Source organism: Aedes albopictus, chromosome 3 (genome assembly GCF_035046485.1).
Source record: "Aedes albopictus strain Foshan chromosome 3, AalbF5, whole genome shotgun sequence".
NCBI lineage: Eukaryota > Metazoa > Arthropoda > Insecta > Diptera > Culicidae > Aedes > Aedes albopictus.
The window spans coordinates 64,963,941-64,977,480 of record NC_085138.1 but is presented as its reverse complement, the minus strand read 5'-3'; the positions used below and the strand labels follow the sequence as shown (position 1 = coordinate 64,977,480).

The following is a 13,540-nucleotide window of genomic DNA, read 5'->3' as shown; positions in this document are numbered from 1 at the left end:
TTCCGGAGGGTTTTAGTGTTTACTGGGTGGAGGAAAGAGTAGTCCTGGCTTTCCCTTTTTTGTAACTTTCCTGTGCAGGAGTCTGTTGAGCATATTATCCCCCCATTGTTTTGAAAAAAAAACGACTGCTGCACGGGCAAGGTGTGGAGTCTTATCTTCGATTTTTATCTGCGTACTGCTGAAGTGATTTTGAAGCAGAATCATTACTTGACCATTAGGCTCAGTGTACCAGTTATGGCTATAGTACCTCAAATTCGCCATAGTTGATTTTTAACCTTTACAGATGCAAATTTAGAAGAAAAATTTCGTGAACTCAGTGTTGGTAAAATCACACTCAAAGCACACTCATGATCCGCTTCTACGTGAGCAAACTCGCGCGCGATTCTGAATCATTTTCTCGCGCGCGAGATTTTCACGCAAAATCTCGCTCTCACGAGTCAAGCGCCGAAATCTCGTTCGCTTGTAAAACGAATCCAAATCAATTTGAACGACATCCAATGTTGTTGTACGATAGGTTTGCTTTTGCTCTATCATATAATCCTAAAAACTTCGATGTAAATAAGAAGGACACCAAGAAATAACGCAATGAGTGAAATCGCGAGTCAACTCATGCATGATTTTTTCAGCGGTGAGTTTGGCGAGTCAAGAATCGCGCGTGAAACAACTCAAGCATGAGATTTGAGATTTTGAGTTTTTACCAACACTGCGTGAACTACAGATCACGATCATAAAAGATGGTTACAATTATTCAAACTTCATAATTTGCTCAGATAATGATAGAAATAATTCATTTTCCTTAACTTTTCGGCTTCCTTGCACCCTATTTCGCCAAAGTGTACCAGTTATGGCTAATCCCATAAGGGGGATGCTAACATAAGGCTGAATTTCAAAAGGCAGAATGCACAAAAGGCTGAACACGAAAGGCTGAAAGTGACATAAGGCTGAATTTCAAAAGGCTGAATGCACAAAAGGCTGAAATAGCTAAAATGCAGGAAATGAGTTAAAGTACTTCTTCTTCTTCTTTTTTTCTGACGTATCGTCCCAACTGAGACAAAGCCTGCTTTCAGCTTCTATACGCATTTCAACAGTTATTAATTGAGAGCCTTCTCTGCCAATGACCACTTTGCATTTGTATATCGTGTGACAGGCAGGAAGATACTTTATGACCGCGGTTGTCAAAGAATTTACCATTACATTACCATTGAAGAGACTAATGATGCATACCAACTAACACAAAAAATGACTGATGGTATTTCAATCGGAGATTTTTCCTTCTTCGAGCATGAGCTATTCTTTCGAGTCATGATGATTGCCATTACAGCTGCCAACAATGTGATCAGAAATTTTTCCTTCTTTTAAATATATGCTATTCTTTGGAGTAATACTGTCATAGTTATGTAGGCGATCAATAGTGCATACTTTAGCGCGGAAAAACAGTCCTATTGCTTTCCGATTTCGAACATAGTAACGGAAGCATGTTCGTCCAATGAACCATCAACCAATGAGCGGTAGTGTGCGTCAAATGTCAAACTCAAGCAAAACCAATGCAAGTGTCAGGGCTGACTGGTCGGCCAACTAGTAAATTTTTATAAAGATCATTATATCAGTGTACGATATGAATAATTAGAGTGTTGTGTCTGTTTGTCTGTGATGTTAGTGTTGCCTTTAGGCTCGCATGACTGCCTTTAGGCTCGCCGTTTGAAAACTAGTCGAATCATTATTTCAGCCTTATGTTATTTCAGCCTTTTGACATTTTCAGCCTTTTGTGATTCAGCCTTTCGTAATTCAGCCTTTTGTTATTTCAGCCTTTCGTGTTTCAGCCTTTCGTACGTAACCCCCATAAGGAATGCATGTAAATAGTGCGAAGTGGAACCCAAATTATCAAATATGTCCATAACTGGTACAGGGTTCCTATCATTGGCACACGCCGTAATAAATATTAAAAGTAGTTTTGGCTCGGTTTCTATATTTTTCCTGTAAAGTATGAGAACTAATCTATCATTTAACATATTGATGACATTCGTCGATCTTCTTCTTATTTTTGTAGAAATAGTTTTCCTTCGGTAGTGTGATAACTGGTACAGGCACCCTATTTATGCTTTCTGCTCATTAGAATGCCAAAGCTAAGTGTTGGCTTATTCTTTTCGAGTTATAACCACGGTAAACTCATTCGAAAATCTGCTTCATATGTCTTCATGCGCTCTGACTTCATGCACTAGTAGCGTTCTATGTATTCTATGGGCATATTCAACAAGCTGCCAATTAAAACTGGAGACGAACCAACCCCTTTCACACGTGGGCCAGTCTGTCGATGATGATAAAATGTGTATTCGCTTGGTTTCTATGGTTTGCGCTATAATTTTCAGAACGGTCGGTAAGGCACGATCAGTACCGTGCAACTCGTTGACCGATCAACTACTATACCTTACCATACCGCGACGTATCCGTCCGCGTACGACAGCTTTAGCGAACTCATCATCGACTCGTCGTCAATAAAAACGATTGATCATCTTACGGCGCGGATCGCGAAACAAAAAATTGGCTGGTGAGGGCGCTCGGAGTGCTGCAGGATAGACCGGTCCAAATTGAAGCTACAACTTCTCTGTAGACGCTTTCTAACTCGAGGTGCTATCACAGAACACCCGATTGGTTAATATATTTCGAGTGAAAGGATGTCTCCTTAACATTGAAAACTTTACTAGCTATCAATGAATATCGATTCTAACTGGTTTAAAATTCAATTGTTGAATCAATCCATACAAAATCATTTGACTGAATCATATTCTTTAAAAAAATCGCCCCATATTTGCATCTTCGGGCCGGTCTAGCGTGCTTGCACATAACGAATCATCATCTCTCCAGTCAGCCGTCGTTTTAGGTGTGCTACCGGTGAATTCGAACTCGAACGATTTGCTTCGCTAAGCTGCAAATTAGTTTCAAACAAACCGCAGCGGGATTCGCGTGAATCTGTGCGCGGGCGTAACCACATTCGTCGCATCACTACACCGTCATCATCATTGCTGGCTACTTTAGTCAGTTAAGTCAGTCAGTGCAAGTCGTCGCGGTGCATTATCCCGGATAGGTACGGTGAAGTGTTCTACGTCGCCTTCAGGCTGGGAAAAGCCGGGTTTCCCGTTTTCGATTGTTTCTTACACGCCAAACGCAATCAGAGTTTTGTTACTGAATTTTGTCATGCGGATGATTCACAGAAGAAATTACTGAAAAGCTCATCAAAAGTTGTATTAATAATATGCTGCCAAATATTGCTAATCTGTAGAATTTTTCATGTAGTTAATCAAAGCATTATACCATAATGGTGAAGTTCATTCAAAACAGTAATTTTTGCTACATATTAAGCTAAGGTTCTGAAAACGTTGATGCGATTCGGCTAACTTTACTGTGAACAAGCTTTGACTTTATTTCAGAACTTTTACATAACATTTTTCTTAACTTAAACATGACAAAACTCAACGAAATCATACTGATTGTCAGCGTGTAATAATGTTAATCCCATCATCAATCTGACCGTTTTCCGTTCAACAAAAGCAAGCAGAAATTTTCCAGAAGTGATCAAGTGAACATTAGACTGTAGAACTGTGGCGAATCGATCGGCGATCAATGTGGCGCGTCATCGCAAATAATTGTGAAATTGGAGGGTGAATTTCACTTTCACGGTTCCTGCCTGCGCGATTTGGGAATCCATCGGCGTCCAGCACCTCTCGGAAACACAACTCATCAGAATGCATTGCATAAGGTACGGCCGGGCCTGTAGCTGTAGGCGGTGGGTGTGAGGAAACCGAGACTGAAATAATTAAAGCTTTATATCTGTGACGCAAAATTAGTGCTATCATACAGTGGAATCTTCCCTCGATGATCGGTCTGTGGCAGCGGTGTTCGTTCGTATATACCACATGCAAAACGGTAGACAAATAGTAGATAGATAGATGCTGCACATATTTGCTCTAACTTGTCTGACGACCTTGACTGCAGAGAGTAATGTGAATCCAAGCTCGCGAACCTACACTGATGTGAAAATGTGGAATTCAAAATTGTTGGCATTCAGTTTCAAACAGGGGAAAAGTATATTGAAAACAGGGTGAAATCATTGTAAATGAGATCACATGGACAGCTACCGGTGTCAGAATTATACAGATAATGGGGCGCTAGGGGGTTCGTGAGCTTTTGTACAGCAACTGGTGATTGTCGGGAGAGAACGACATTGCTGAACTGCGGTGCACAAAGCTAAACGTTGGAAAGCTATAATATTCAACTCATCCTATGAAATACCAGTTCCGGTTGAACATCCCAGCTCGATCAATCGTATCTGCTACATAAATATATCTCATGGTCAGTGCATGTCGTAATAATTAATTCCACGTGCGGCAGAGCAACGTGTATGATTCAAAACATTGATTTGAGTAAAGTTTACTGGTGTATTTTGAAGTCTTTCCAATTGTTCCAACGATAGGGGAAATTTGTGGAACGACACCTTGCATTCTAAACTTAAATTTCTAAATCAACCGACAAGCTAGACTAGAAAAAAAAACCGCGCCGCAAGAATATGGCTTTTGTACTGAAAGGATAAGTGATTCACAACGCCTCGAATGAACAAGATAATCTCGTAAGCAAATAATATCACTGCTATGTGAAAAACTCATACATACCTACATTTATTTGTTCAACATCATTAAGACAGAACATAATCAACAATAGTACGCCACAATACTCGGTTTGTGGCTACCGTTCTCCATCCTCGGTCGCGCCCAATGCTCGTCAGGTCACGCTCCACCACCAGCTTTGCAGGGTTGTTGTCCGGCATTCTTGCAACATGCCCTGCCCACCGTATCCTTCCGGCTTTGACCACTTTCTGGATGCTGGGTTCGCTGTAAAGTGCAGCGAGTTCGTGGTTCATCCTTCTTCTCCACACACCGTTCTCCTGCACACCGCCGAAGATCGTCCTTATCACTCCGAGTGCTTGCAGGTCCTCCTCGAACATGGTCCATGTCTCGTGTCCGTAGAGAACCACCGGTCTTATTAGCGTTTTGTACATGGTGCATTTGGTGCGTGGGTGAATCTTTTCGACCGCAGTTTCTTCTGGAGCCCGTAGTAGGCCCGACTTCCGCTGATTATGCGCCTCTGAATTTCACGGCTCAAGTTGTTGTCAGCCGTCAGTAAGGATCCGAGGTAGACAAATTCCTCCACCACCTCGAAAGTATCCCCGTCTATCGTAACATTACTACCCAGACGGATCCGGTCGTTTTCGGTTCCGCAAACCAGCATGTACTTTGTTTTTGAGGCATTCACCACCAGTCCGACCTTTGCTGCTTCGCGTTTCAGGCGGGTGTACAGCTCTGCCACCGTTCCAAATGTTCTGGCAAGACATGGACATTTGTCGTCCGCAAAGCACACAAATTGACCGGATTTTGAGAAAATCGTTCCCCGGCTGTTGAGCCCGGCTCGTCGCATCACACCTTCCAGAGCGATGTTGAAGAGTAGGCATGAGAGACCAACACCTTGTCGTAGTCCCCGGCGAGATTCGAATGAACTGGACAGTTCACCCGAAACCCTTACGCAGTTTTGCACACCGTCCATCGTTGCTTTAATCAGTCTAGTCAGCTTCCCAGGAAAGCCGTTTTCGTCCATGATTCTCCATAGCTCTGCGCGGTCGATACTGTCGTATGCCGCTTTGAAGTCGATGAACAGGTGATGCGTTGGGACCTGGTATTCACGGCCTTTCTGGAGGATTTGCCATACGGTAAAGATCTGGTCCGTTGTCGACCGGCCGTCGATGAAGCCGGCTTGATAACTTCCCACGAACTCATTCGTTTTAGGTGACAGACGACGGAAAATGATCTGGGATAGCACTTTGTAGGCAGCATTCAAAATAGTGATCGCCCTGAAGTTCTCACATTTCAAATGGTCGCCTTTTTTGTGAATGGGGCAGATTACCCCTTCCTTCCACTTCCTGACTATCAGCCGATGCAGACAGGTGGCCAACTTTTCTGGGCCCATCTTGATGAGTTCAGCTGCGATACCATCCTTACCAGCTGCTTTGTTGGTTTTGAGCTGGTGAATGGCATCCTTAACTTCCTTCAGCGTGGGAGTTGGTTCATTTCCGTCCTCCGCTGCACTGGCGTCGTCGTTTCCTCCGCTGCCGTGGGCTCCCGTCCCTACGTTCTCCACGCCGTTCAGGTGCTGATCGAAGTGCTGCTTCCACCTTTCGATCACCTCACGTCCGTCCGTAAAGAGGCCTCCGTCTTTATCCCTGCATATTTCGGCTCGCGGCACGAAGCCGTTGCGGGTTGCGTTGAGCTTCTGATAGAACTTTCGTGTTTCTTGGGAACGGTACAGCAGTTACATTTCTTCACACTCCGCTTCTTCCAGGCGGCGCCTTTTCTCCCGAAAGAGGCGGGTCTGCTGTTTCCGCTTCTGTTTATAACGTTCCACGTTCTGTCGAGACCCTTGCTGCAACATTACCGCCCTCGCTGCGTTCTTCTCCTCCAAAACCGTTCTACACTCTTCGTCGAACCATTCGTTCCGTCGATTCCGTTCCACGTACCCGATGGTGCTCTCGGCTGCGTCGTTGATGGCTGCTTTCACTGTACTCGAGCAGTTCTCTAGAGGGGCCTCATCGAGCTCGCCCTCGTCTGGCAACGCGGCCTCGTGATTCTGCGCGTATGCTGAGGCGACATTCGGTTGCTTCAGTCGCTCTAGGTTGTACCGTGGCGGTCGCCGGTGTTGGAGTGGAGTAGTGGCAGCCCCCTGGTAATATATGGAATAATTGAGTAGTGACAACCCCCTGTAAGAGGTCAGCATAACTGTCAAATGAAGTAGCCGTATAAGTGTATTTGTGTGATTGACCAGATGAGCGACGAAGCATATATGCTGATGAATATGTACAGCCTACTGTGCATTCAAGCAAGCTCATACAGAGGCTCCGTGATTTTTTGTGAAAAATTAATGTACATTTGGTTGTTTTGCCGCTGCAACATAGAGGAAACGACTCATCACACGTTGGGCCACCGGTGGATGCATTGTGCAACGAGAACTCTCATAAGTTATGTGAAAAAATCGAATTAATTAATCTTAAGTTTTTCACCATTTATCTTGCGAAGTCCTGTTTGTATTGTTGTCACTTCATATATGTGTATTTGAAATATTTCAATGTTTTGTATATTGTCTGTCGTCGTCAGAGTTCGCTGTTCTTATTGGATTTTGTCATATCAGTTCGGTTTTTGTCAGTGTCGTATCAATTTGTAAACAATGTCCGAAGATATAATCTACTGCGTTTCTTGTAAAAAAGAAGAAAATGATCCAAAAAAAGTGATCGAATGTGCTCAATGCCATAAATGCGAACATTTCAAGTGCAGAAACATCTATGGAAGTGCCATACGGAAGCTTAAAGCAAAGGATTTCTTCTGCTCCTTGGAGTGCCAGGATTTCTTCCAAAGGGCATCACAAAGCTCATCGACTGACCCTGAAGTACTGAAAGAACTACGCATGGTACTAACGAAAGTCAAAGGAACTCGTTCAGAGGTGCAAGACATGAGAAACACTATCTCTGAAATGGAAAAGTTTCAAAACTTTCTGGCCGATAAACTCGATACCCTTCTTACCGATGTGAAATCTCTGAAGCAGGATCAGGCTACTCTAAGATCAGATGCTGAGCAACTGAAGAAAAAACATCACCAGCTGTGCAACACTGTCAACGAACTAGAGTTGGAGGTTGATCGTTTGAACAGAATGAGTTTGACCAGAAATATGATCATGTTGGGGATACCGATGAAGAAGGATGAAGATGTCAGCCAGATCGTCGAACAAGTGTCAGCAGCGGTTGGTTATGAGTTACCCGAGGAAGCGATTCTGGAAGCAAAGCGGCTGTCATCAATTGAAGCTAAACAACGAAATGCCGATACAGCGCCGATTAAAGTTGTGTTTGCGAAAGAACAGTACAAGTAAGAGCTAATTGCTAAGAAGCGTAGCTTCGGTCCATTACTGTCCAAGGCTGTCGACCATTCGCTGGCGGATGGTACACGGAAGATAGTTTTACGCGATGAACTAACCCCACGCGGTATGGAGCTCTATAAACAAGTACGAGATCTGCAAGATAGCTTAAACTTCAAGTTTGTCTGGCCAGGACGGAATGGTGTTGTACTGTACTTCGCGAACATTAATGGAGAAGGCGCACGGGTCTGTCATCAGGACACGATGTATACACTTTGCTTGTTGGACATTGAATGAATGATTTTTATTGGTTAGAAAAGTTACACATTACCTGAGGAAAGAATAAAGCATGTTCACACGAATTAATGCTGCGTGGTCAATTCGAGCCGCGCATGGGGTGTTAGATGACATCGGCCGGTCAGGTAACCAAAAGTCGGCACGTTGTCGTTAAGCTAAGCATAATTCATTATTTCTCGTGGGAAATAATAAATTTGCGATGCAGAAAAAGATGTTGTGGAAAATTCCACTACACCTTCCCCCTAAAAGAAAATTATGGTATACAATAATAAATTTTCCGTTTATGCTTTGTTCTTACCTTTACAAATAATTTTCAGTATACAAATCATTTTTGTTTTGAGGGCTCTCTTCCCCTTTTTTTTAAGGAACGATAATTTTGAGTGTAATAAACAATGTATTTGTTGTCATTATCTTTTTTGTTCTAAAGGTTTAAATTTCGTAAGGCGCGTTTTATGAACTTGAAGTCTTTGTTGATTATTCTGGTTAAAGATTACTGCATTACAGTCCATTAGTTCTTTTATTGTGAATGGTCCGGAGTTTACTGCATCTAGTTTTTGTCTATTTTCATTTCTTAGATAAACTGTATCGCCAATTTGTAAATCTGTATTTTCAATTTTAGCGTTGAGTTGTGTAGTTCTTTTTGTTTTTGCTCGTACAATTGCTTCACGTACTCTTAAATGTGTGGTTTGAAGTTTGAATTTCAATTCTTTCTCATAAGCTTCGTAGTTATACAAAGGATCTGGTTTAATACAATAAGCTTTATCAAATAAATTGCATGTTTTTCCAAATACTAACTGAAATGGCGTATATCCATGATCTACACATGGTGTTGTGTTGAAGAAGAAACTAAAAAATGGTAACCATTCATCCCAATCATTTTTGGTATCATTAGTAAAAATCCTCAAATACTCATTCAATGTTTTGTGGCTTCTTTCTAATGATCCAATGGTTTGGGGGTGATATGCACTGGCACAAGTATCTGTTATCTTAAGAAGTTCACAAACTTTATCGAATACTCCTTTATATTCAGTACCTTGGTCAGTTTTTATCGAAGATACTGGGCCAAATATCAAAATACATTTTTCAATAACTGCTTTTGCTATAGTTGTTGCAGATTTATCCGGAATGGGAACTATTATAATAAATTTTGAAAGATCACATTGCATGGTTACTGCATAGCGATTGCCTTTATTTGTGTAGGTAAATGGTCCAACTGTATCAATTGAAAGTACACTCCCGTTCAAAAGTTTGGGGTCACCCCCTCAAAAACATGTCATTTTTTTAGGCCCATATCTCCGCCAATTTGCGTCCGATTTCAAAACCCTAGGTTTCATTCAAAAGATAATAAGTCAAAGAAACTTTGAACATGATATAAAAGAAACTTTTTCAAAAAAAAATGTATGTAAACTTAACCCAAAGTTGTCAAATTTTCTAAAAAATGAATATAAACTTACAGCAGTGTCACTGGAAGTTGGGTCGACCAAATTTTAAGATGAGAGCGGTAATATGACCCATTTTCTACTAGCTTTCAACTGCTTTTTACAGAACTTAGCTAAAAAATCTAGAAAAAAAGTTATTAAGTAAATTAATCCTTGATGTCATCGACCAAAAGTTTGGGGTCACCCCTCAATATGATGTATCGGCCAAAAGTTTGGGGTCACTTTCGTAAAACATGGAAAAGTGATTTGGTGATATCTTCGTCATCTATAGTTCAATTTTAATTCTTTTTGGCTCATTTCAAAGATAATTAACTAAATTTACGTTTGATGTCTTCAACTTAACGTATTTAACGATTTTTGTATATAAAAATGTTATATAAAGTTAGCACATTTTACCACACTTCAAAAAATGAGGCAACTTTACGTTAAGTTTTAGTATGTAAATTTCAACAAATATGTGTGGTTCAATGTCTAGTCAGTAAGTATCATTCATTTTGTTTCAAATAAGCCAAGAAGAATTAAAATTGAATGAAAGATGACAAAGATATCAACAAATCACTTTTCCATGTTTTACGATAGTGACCCCAAACTTTTGGCCGGTACAGCATTTTGAGGGGTGACCCCAAACTTTTGGTCGATGACATCAAGGATTAATTTACTAAATAACTTTTTTTCTAGATTTTTTAGCTAAGTTCTGTAAAAAGCAGTTGAAAGCTAATAGAAAATGGGTCATATTACCGCTCTCATCTTAAAATTTGGTCGACCCAACTTCCAGCGACACTGCCGTAAGTTTATATTCATTTTTTAGAAAATTTGGCAACTTTGGGTTAAGTTTACAAACCAAATTTTTTGAAAAAGTTTCTTTTAAATCATGTTCAAAGGTTCTTTGACTTATTATCTTTTGAATGAAACCTAGGGTTTTGAAATCGGACGCAAATTGGCGGAGATATGGGCCTAAAAAAATGACATGTTTTTGAGGGGGTGACCCCAAACTTTTGAACGGGAGTGTATATCAAATGATTTTGTAGGGGTAGTAGTTTGAACAAATTTTGTTTGAACTTGAGAATAATGTTTGTTTGTTTTACATAGTGTGCATGCTTTTACATACTCAGCTATGCGTTTTTTCATGTGGGGCCATGAATATAACGGTCTAAGCTTTCTGTACAATCGATTTGTACCTAAATGTCCTCCGATAGGAGTTTCATGATGTAGATTAAGAATTCTCAATATATCATCTTCATGTGTCACTAGTTTTGGTCTTTCGTATATCAATATGGTGGCATCCCTAAGGATGTTATTACCAATGTCTTTAAATGAGTTTATATCAATATGTTGGAATATTGTATCGTTCTTTGCGATTGCTATCATTTTACTCAAAAATCCTTTTTGATTCTCATTTGTTTTATGGCTGGCCAGCCTTGTATTTGTGGATTTCTGGATTTTATTCTCCAATATTTTAAAAATTTGCTTCAAAGCTTCTTCCTTTTCATGTTCTGTTGTTAATTTGAGATCTAACGCTAGAGTTAGTCTCGGATTATAATTCTTCTTTGACAGCACCATCGATAGTTTTGATGACTGTGGATATTTAATGAATGATAGTTTAGATAGTTTGAAAGCATCTGAATTATTGAGCGCTTCATATACATGAAGTTGATCAGGCTTCTGCATCTGAGACTCATTAATTGGTTGGCTTGATATATTTCTTGTCATTGATCGTGTAATGACATACATCTGTTTTAACTCATCCATGTCAAGCGGGACGCGAGAAAATGCGTCTGCTACGATGTTTGATTTACCCTCTATATATTCAATGGAAAAATCATATTCTTCTAAATCCCATCTCATCCTAATGAGCTTTGATGATGGGTTCTTCATTGAAAAAAGGTAAATTAACGGACGGTGATCCGTTTTAATTACAAATTTTCGTCCATATAAGTACGGGCGAAAATATGAAACAGCCCAGTGAATTGCTGTTAATTCTTGTTCAATCGTTGATTTATGTGATTCGCCTTTTGTGAATGCTTTGCTGGCAAACGCAATTGGCTTCTCTACACCATCGTGTAATTGAGCAAGAACAGCACCACATGCAACTTTTGATGCATCAGTTGTTAATATGAACTGCTTTTGGAAGTCTGGAAATTGTAGAACGTTTGGTGATAATAAACTTGTTGCGCATAGCGGCGCAGGCCAAATTTGAACCTTGTTTTAACAATATTAAAATATATCTTGCGCACCCCTAAGCAAACCAATTGCTACATGTAAGGCCTAGAATAATAGTTCACGATCAGTAACTCAAACCCACAGCTGTAGTGCGGAGGTGAAATAATGAAACGAATTTGTTTCCCGTATTTGGTCACCGAATTTGTGAGTAAGACGATAGGTAGAATAATTAAAATTAACTAATAAATACAATTTTATAGCTTTGTAGCTGATCGTAGGAAAATTCAATCGTTTTCCTTTCTGCTGAAAGAATCGGCTTCGCCAGCACCTCCCACATCCGCAATACTACAAAGAAATTCGTTGTATTAGATCAACGAATTAATTTCTCCGACGGCATCATGTGATTCAGTCGAAGGGACCAAATTCCAGATAAGATAATCACCGCGAGATGCACGAGAATCCGCCCTGGGAGTCTATTCTTCGATGTATCACCAAACGCCAAACGAGTATCGTCACCGAGGATGGCTATTGTTTGTATATGGAAGTAGAGGACAACGCGAGCAGCAGTCATTATTACGCCAATTGTGTGTACCGTGATTGCTGCACAAATCATTCGTACCGGATTAGATGGATGTCGACAGCGAGCGGGAAAACCGTGTGTTGGCCAGAATGTCAACGTTATCGCAAACTTCCTATCGCTTGCTGCTACCTGCCATCAGAACTGACTCGAGTTTTGGATGCACGTCTGATATTCCTAGTTGCAGTAGCCATTCCATGACAAAGTGACAATGAATTACTATGGACAGACATTCACACTCTTCGTTTCTAAGTTGTTGCAGCTCACAGTGAATACACGAGCTCAGAAACGACCGAGACTTAGGGGTGATCAAAATATTATTTTTTTACATTGTGAACAAAAATAGTCGTGTGTTTGTCATAACTCAATGTTTGCAATATTATATTATCTGGGTGTAGCCAACCAATAATAGTTCAAATTTTAAAAGATGATGTAAAACTTCTGTACGTCGAAGTGTTACGGGGGGGTGTGTTGCGCATAGCGGCGCAGGCCAAATTTGAACCTTGTTTTAACAATATTAAAATATATCTTGCGCACCCCTAAGCAAACCAATTGCTACATGTAAGGCCTAGAATAATAGTTCACGATCAGTAACTCAAACCCACAGCTGTAATGCGGAGGTGAAATAATGAAACGAATTTGTTTCCCGTATTTGGTCACCGAATTTGTGAGTAAGACGATAGGTAGAATAATTAAAATTAACTAATAAATACAATTTTATAGCTTTGTAGCTGATCGTAGGAAAATTCAATCGTTTTCCTTTCTGCTGAAAGAATCGGCTTCGCCAGCACCTCCCACATCCGCAATAAAACTTTTTTTTAACATTTCAAAAGCGTTTTGGCACTCTGCGCTCCAAATAAATGTTTCATTTTTTCTTAGAAGTTTGTTTAATGGATTGCAAATATTAGCAAAGTTTGGAATTAACCGACGATAGTAGTTGCAGAAGGCAACAAATCGACGTGTTTCATCAGGGGTTTTTGGCACAGGATATTTTTCTATAATTGAATATTTTGCTTTATCTGGTTGTATCCCCTTGTTAGATATATGATGTCCTAAATAGGTTACATCACTTTTGAAGAAATGACATTTTGGCAGATTCAGTATGAGATTATATTTTCTCAAG

At 40.4% G+C, this 13,540-nt stretch overlaps 1 protein-coding gene and 1 long non-coding RNA gene across 9 annotated transcripts in view; one reads left to right on the top strand and one right to left on the bottom strand.

Moving 5' to 3' along the window:
- The first annotated feature begins 2,359 nt into the window (after positions 1-2,359).
- Positions 2,360-13,540, top strand: part of LOC109415674 (toll-like receptor 13) — a 28,062-nt gene continuing 16,881 nt past the window's right edge. The window contains exons 1-3 of one of the 8 annotated variants that reach the window (XM_019689594.3): positions 2,360-2,545; positions 2,863-3,082; positions 3,547-3,754. In XM_019689594.3, the coding sequence (XP_019545139.2) occupies positions 3,741-3,754 (14 nt within the window). In that variant the 5' untranslated portion in view covers positions 2,360-2,545; positions 2,863-3,082; positions 3,547-3,740. Of the gene's footprint in view, positions 2,579-2,670; positions 3,083-3,546; positions 3,755-4,511; positions 4,622-13,540 lie in introns of those variants that run through there. The other 7 variants (XM_062855960.1, XM_019689591.3, XM_062855961.1 and 4 more) reach the window with 7 other exon arrangements.
- Positions 3,553-4,371, bottom strand: LOC115265843 (uncharacterized). Its single transcript, XR_009998619.1, has 2 exons — positions 3,854-4,371; positions 3,553-3,802 (listed from the first exon to the last, which is right to left on the bottom strand). It is a non-coding gene; the product is annotated as an uncharacterized LOC115265843 (long non-coding RNA).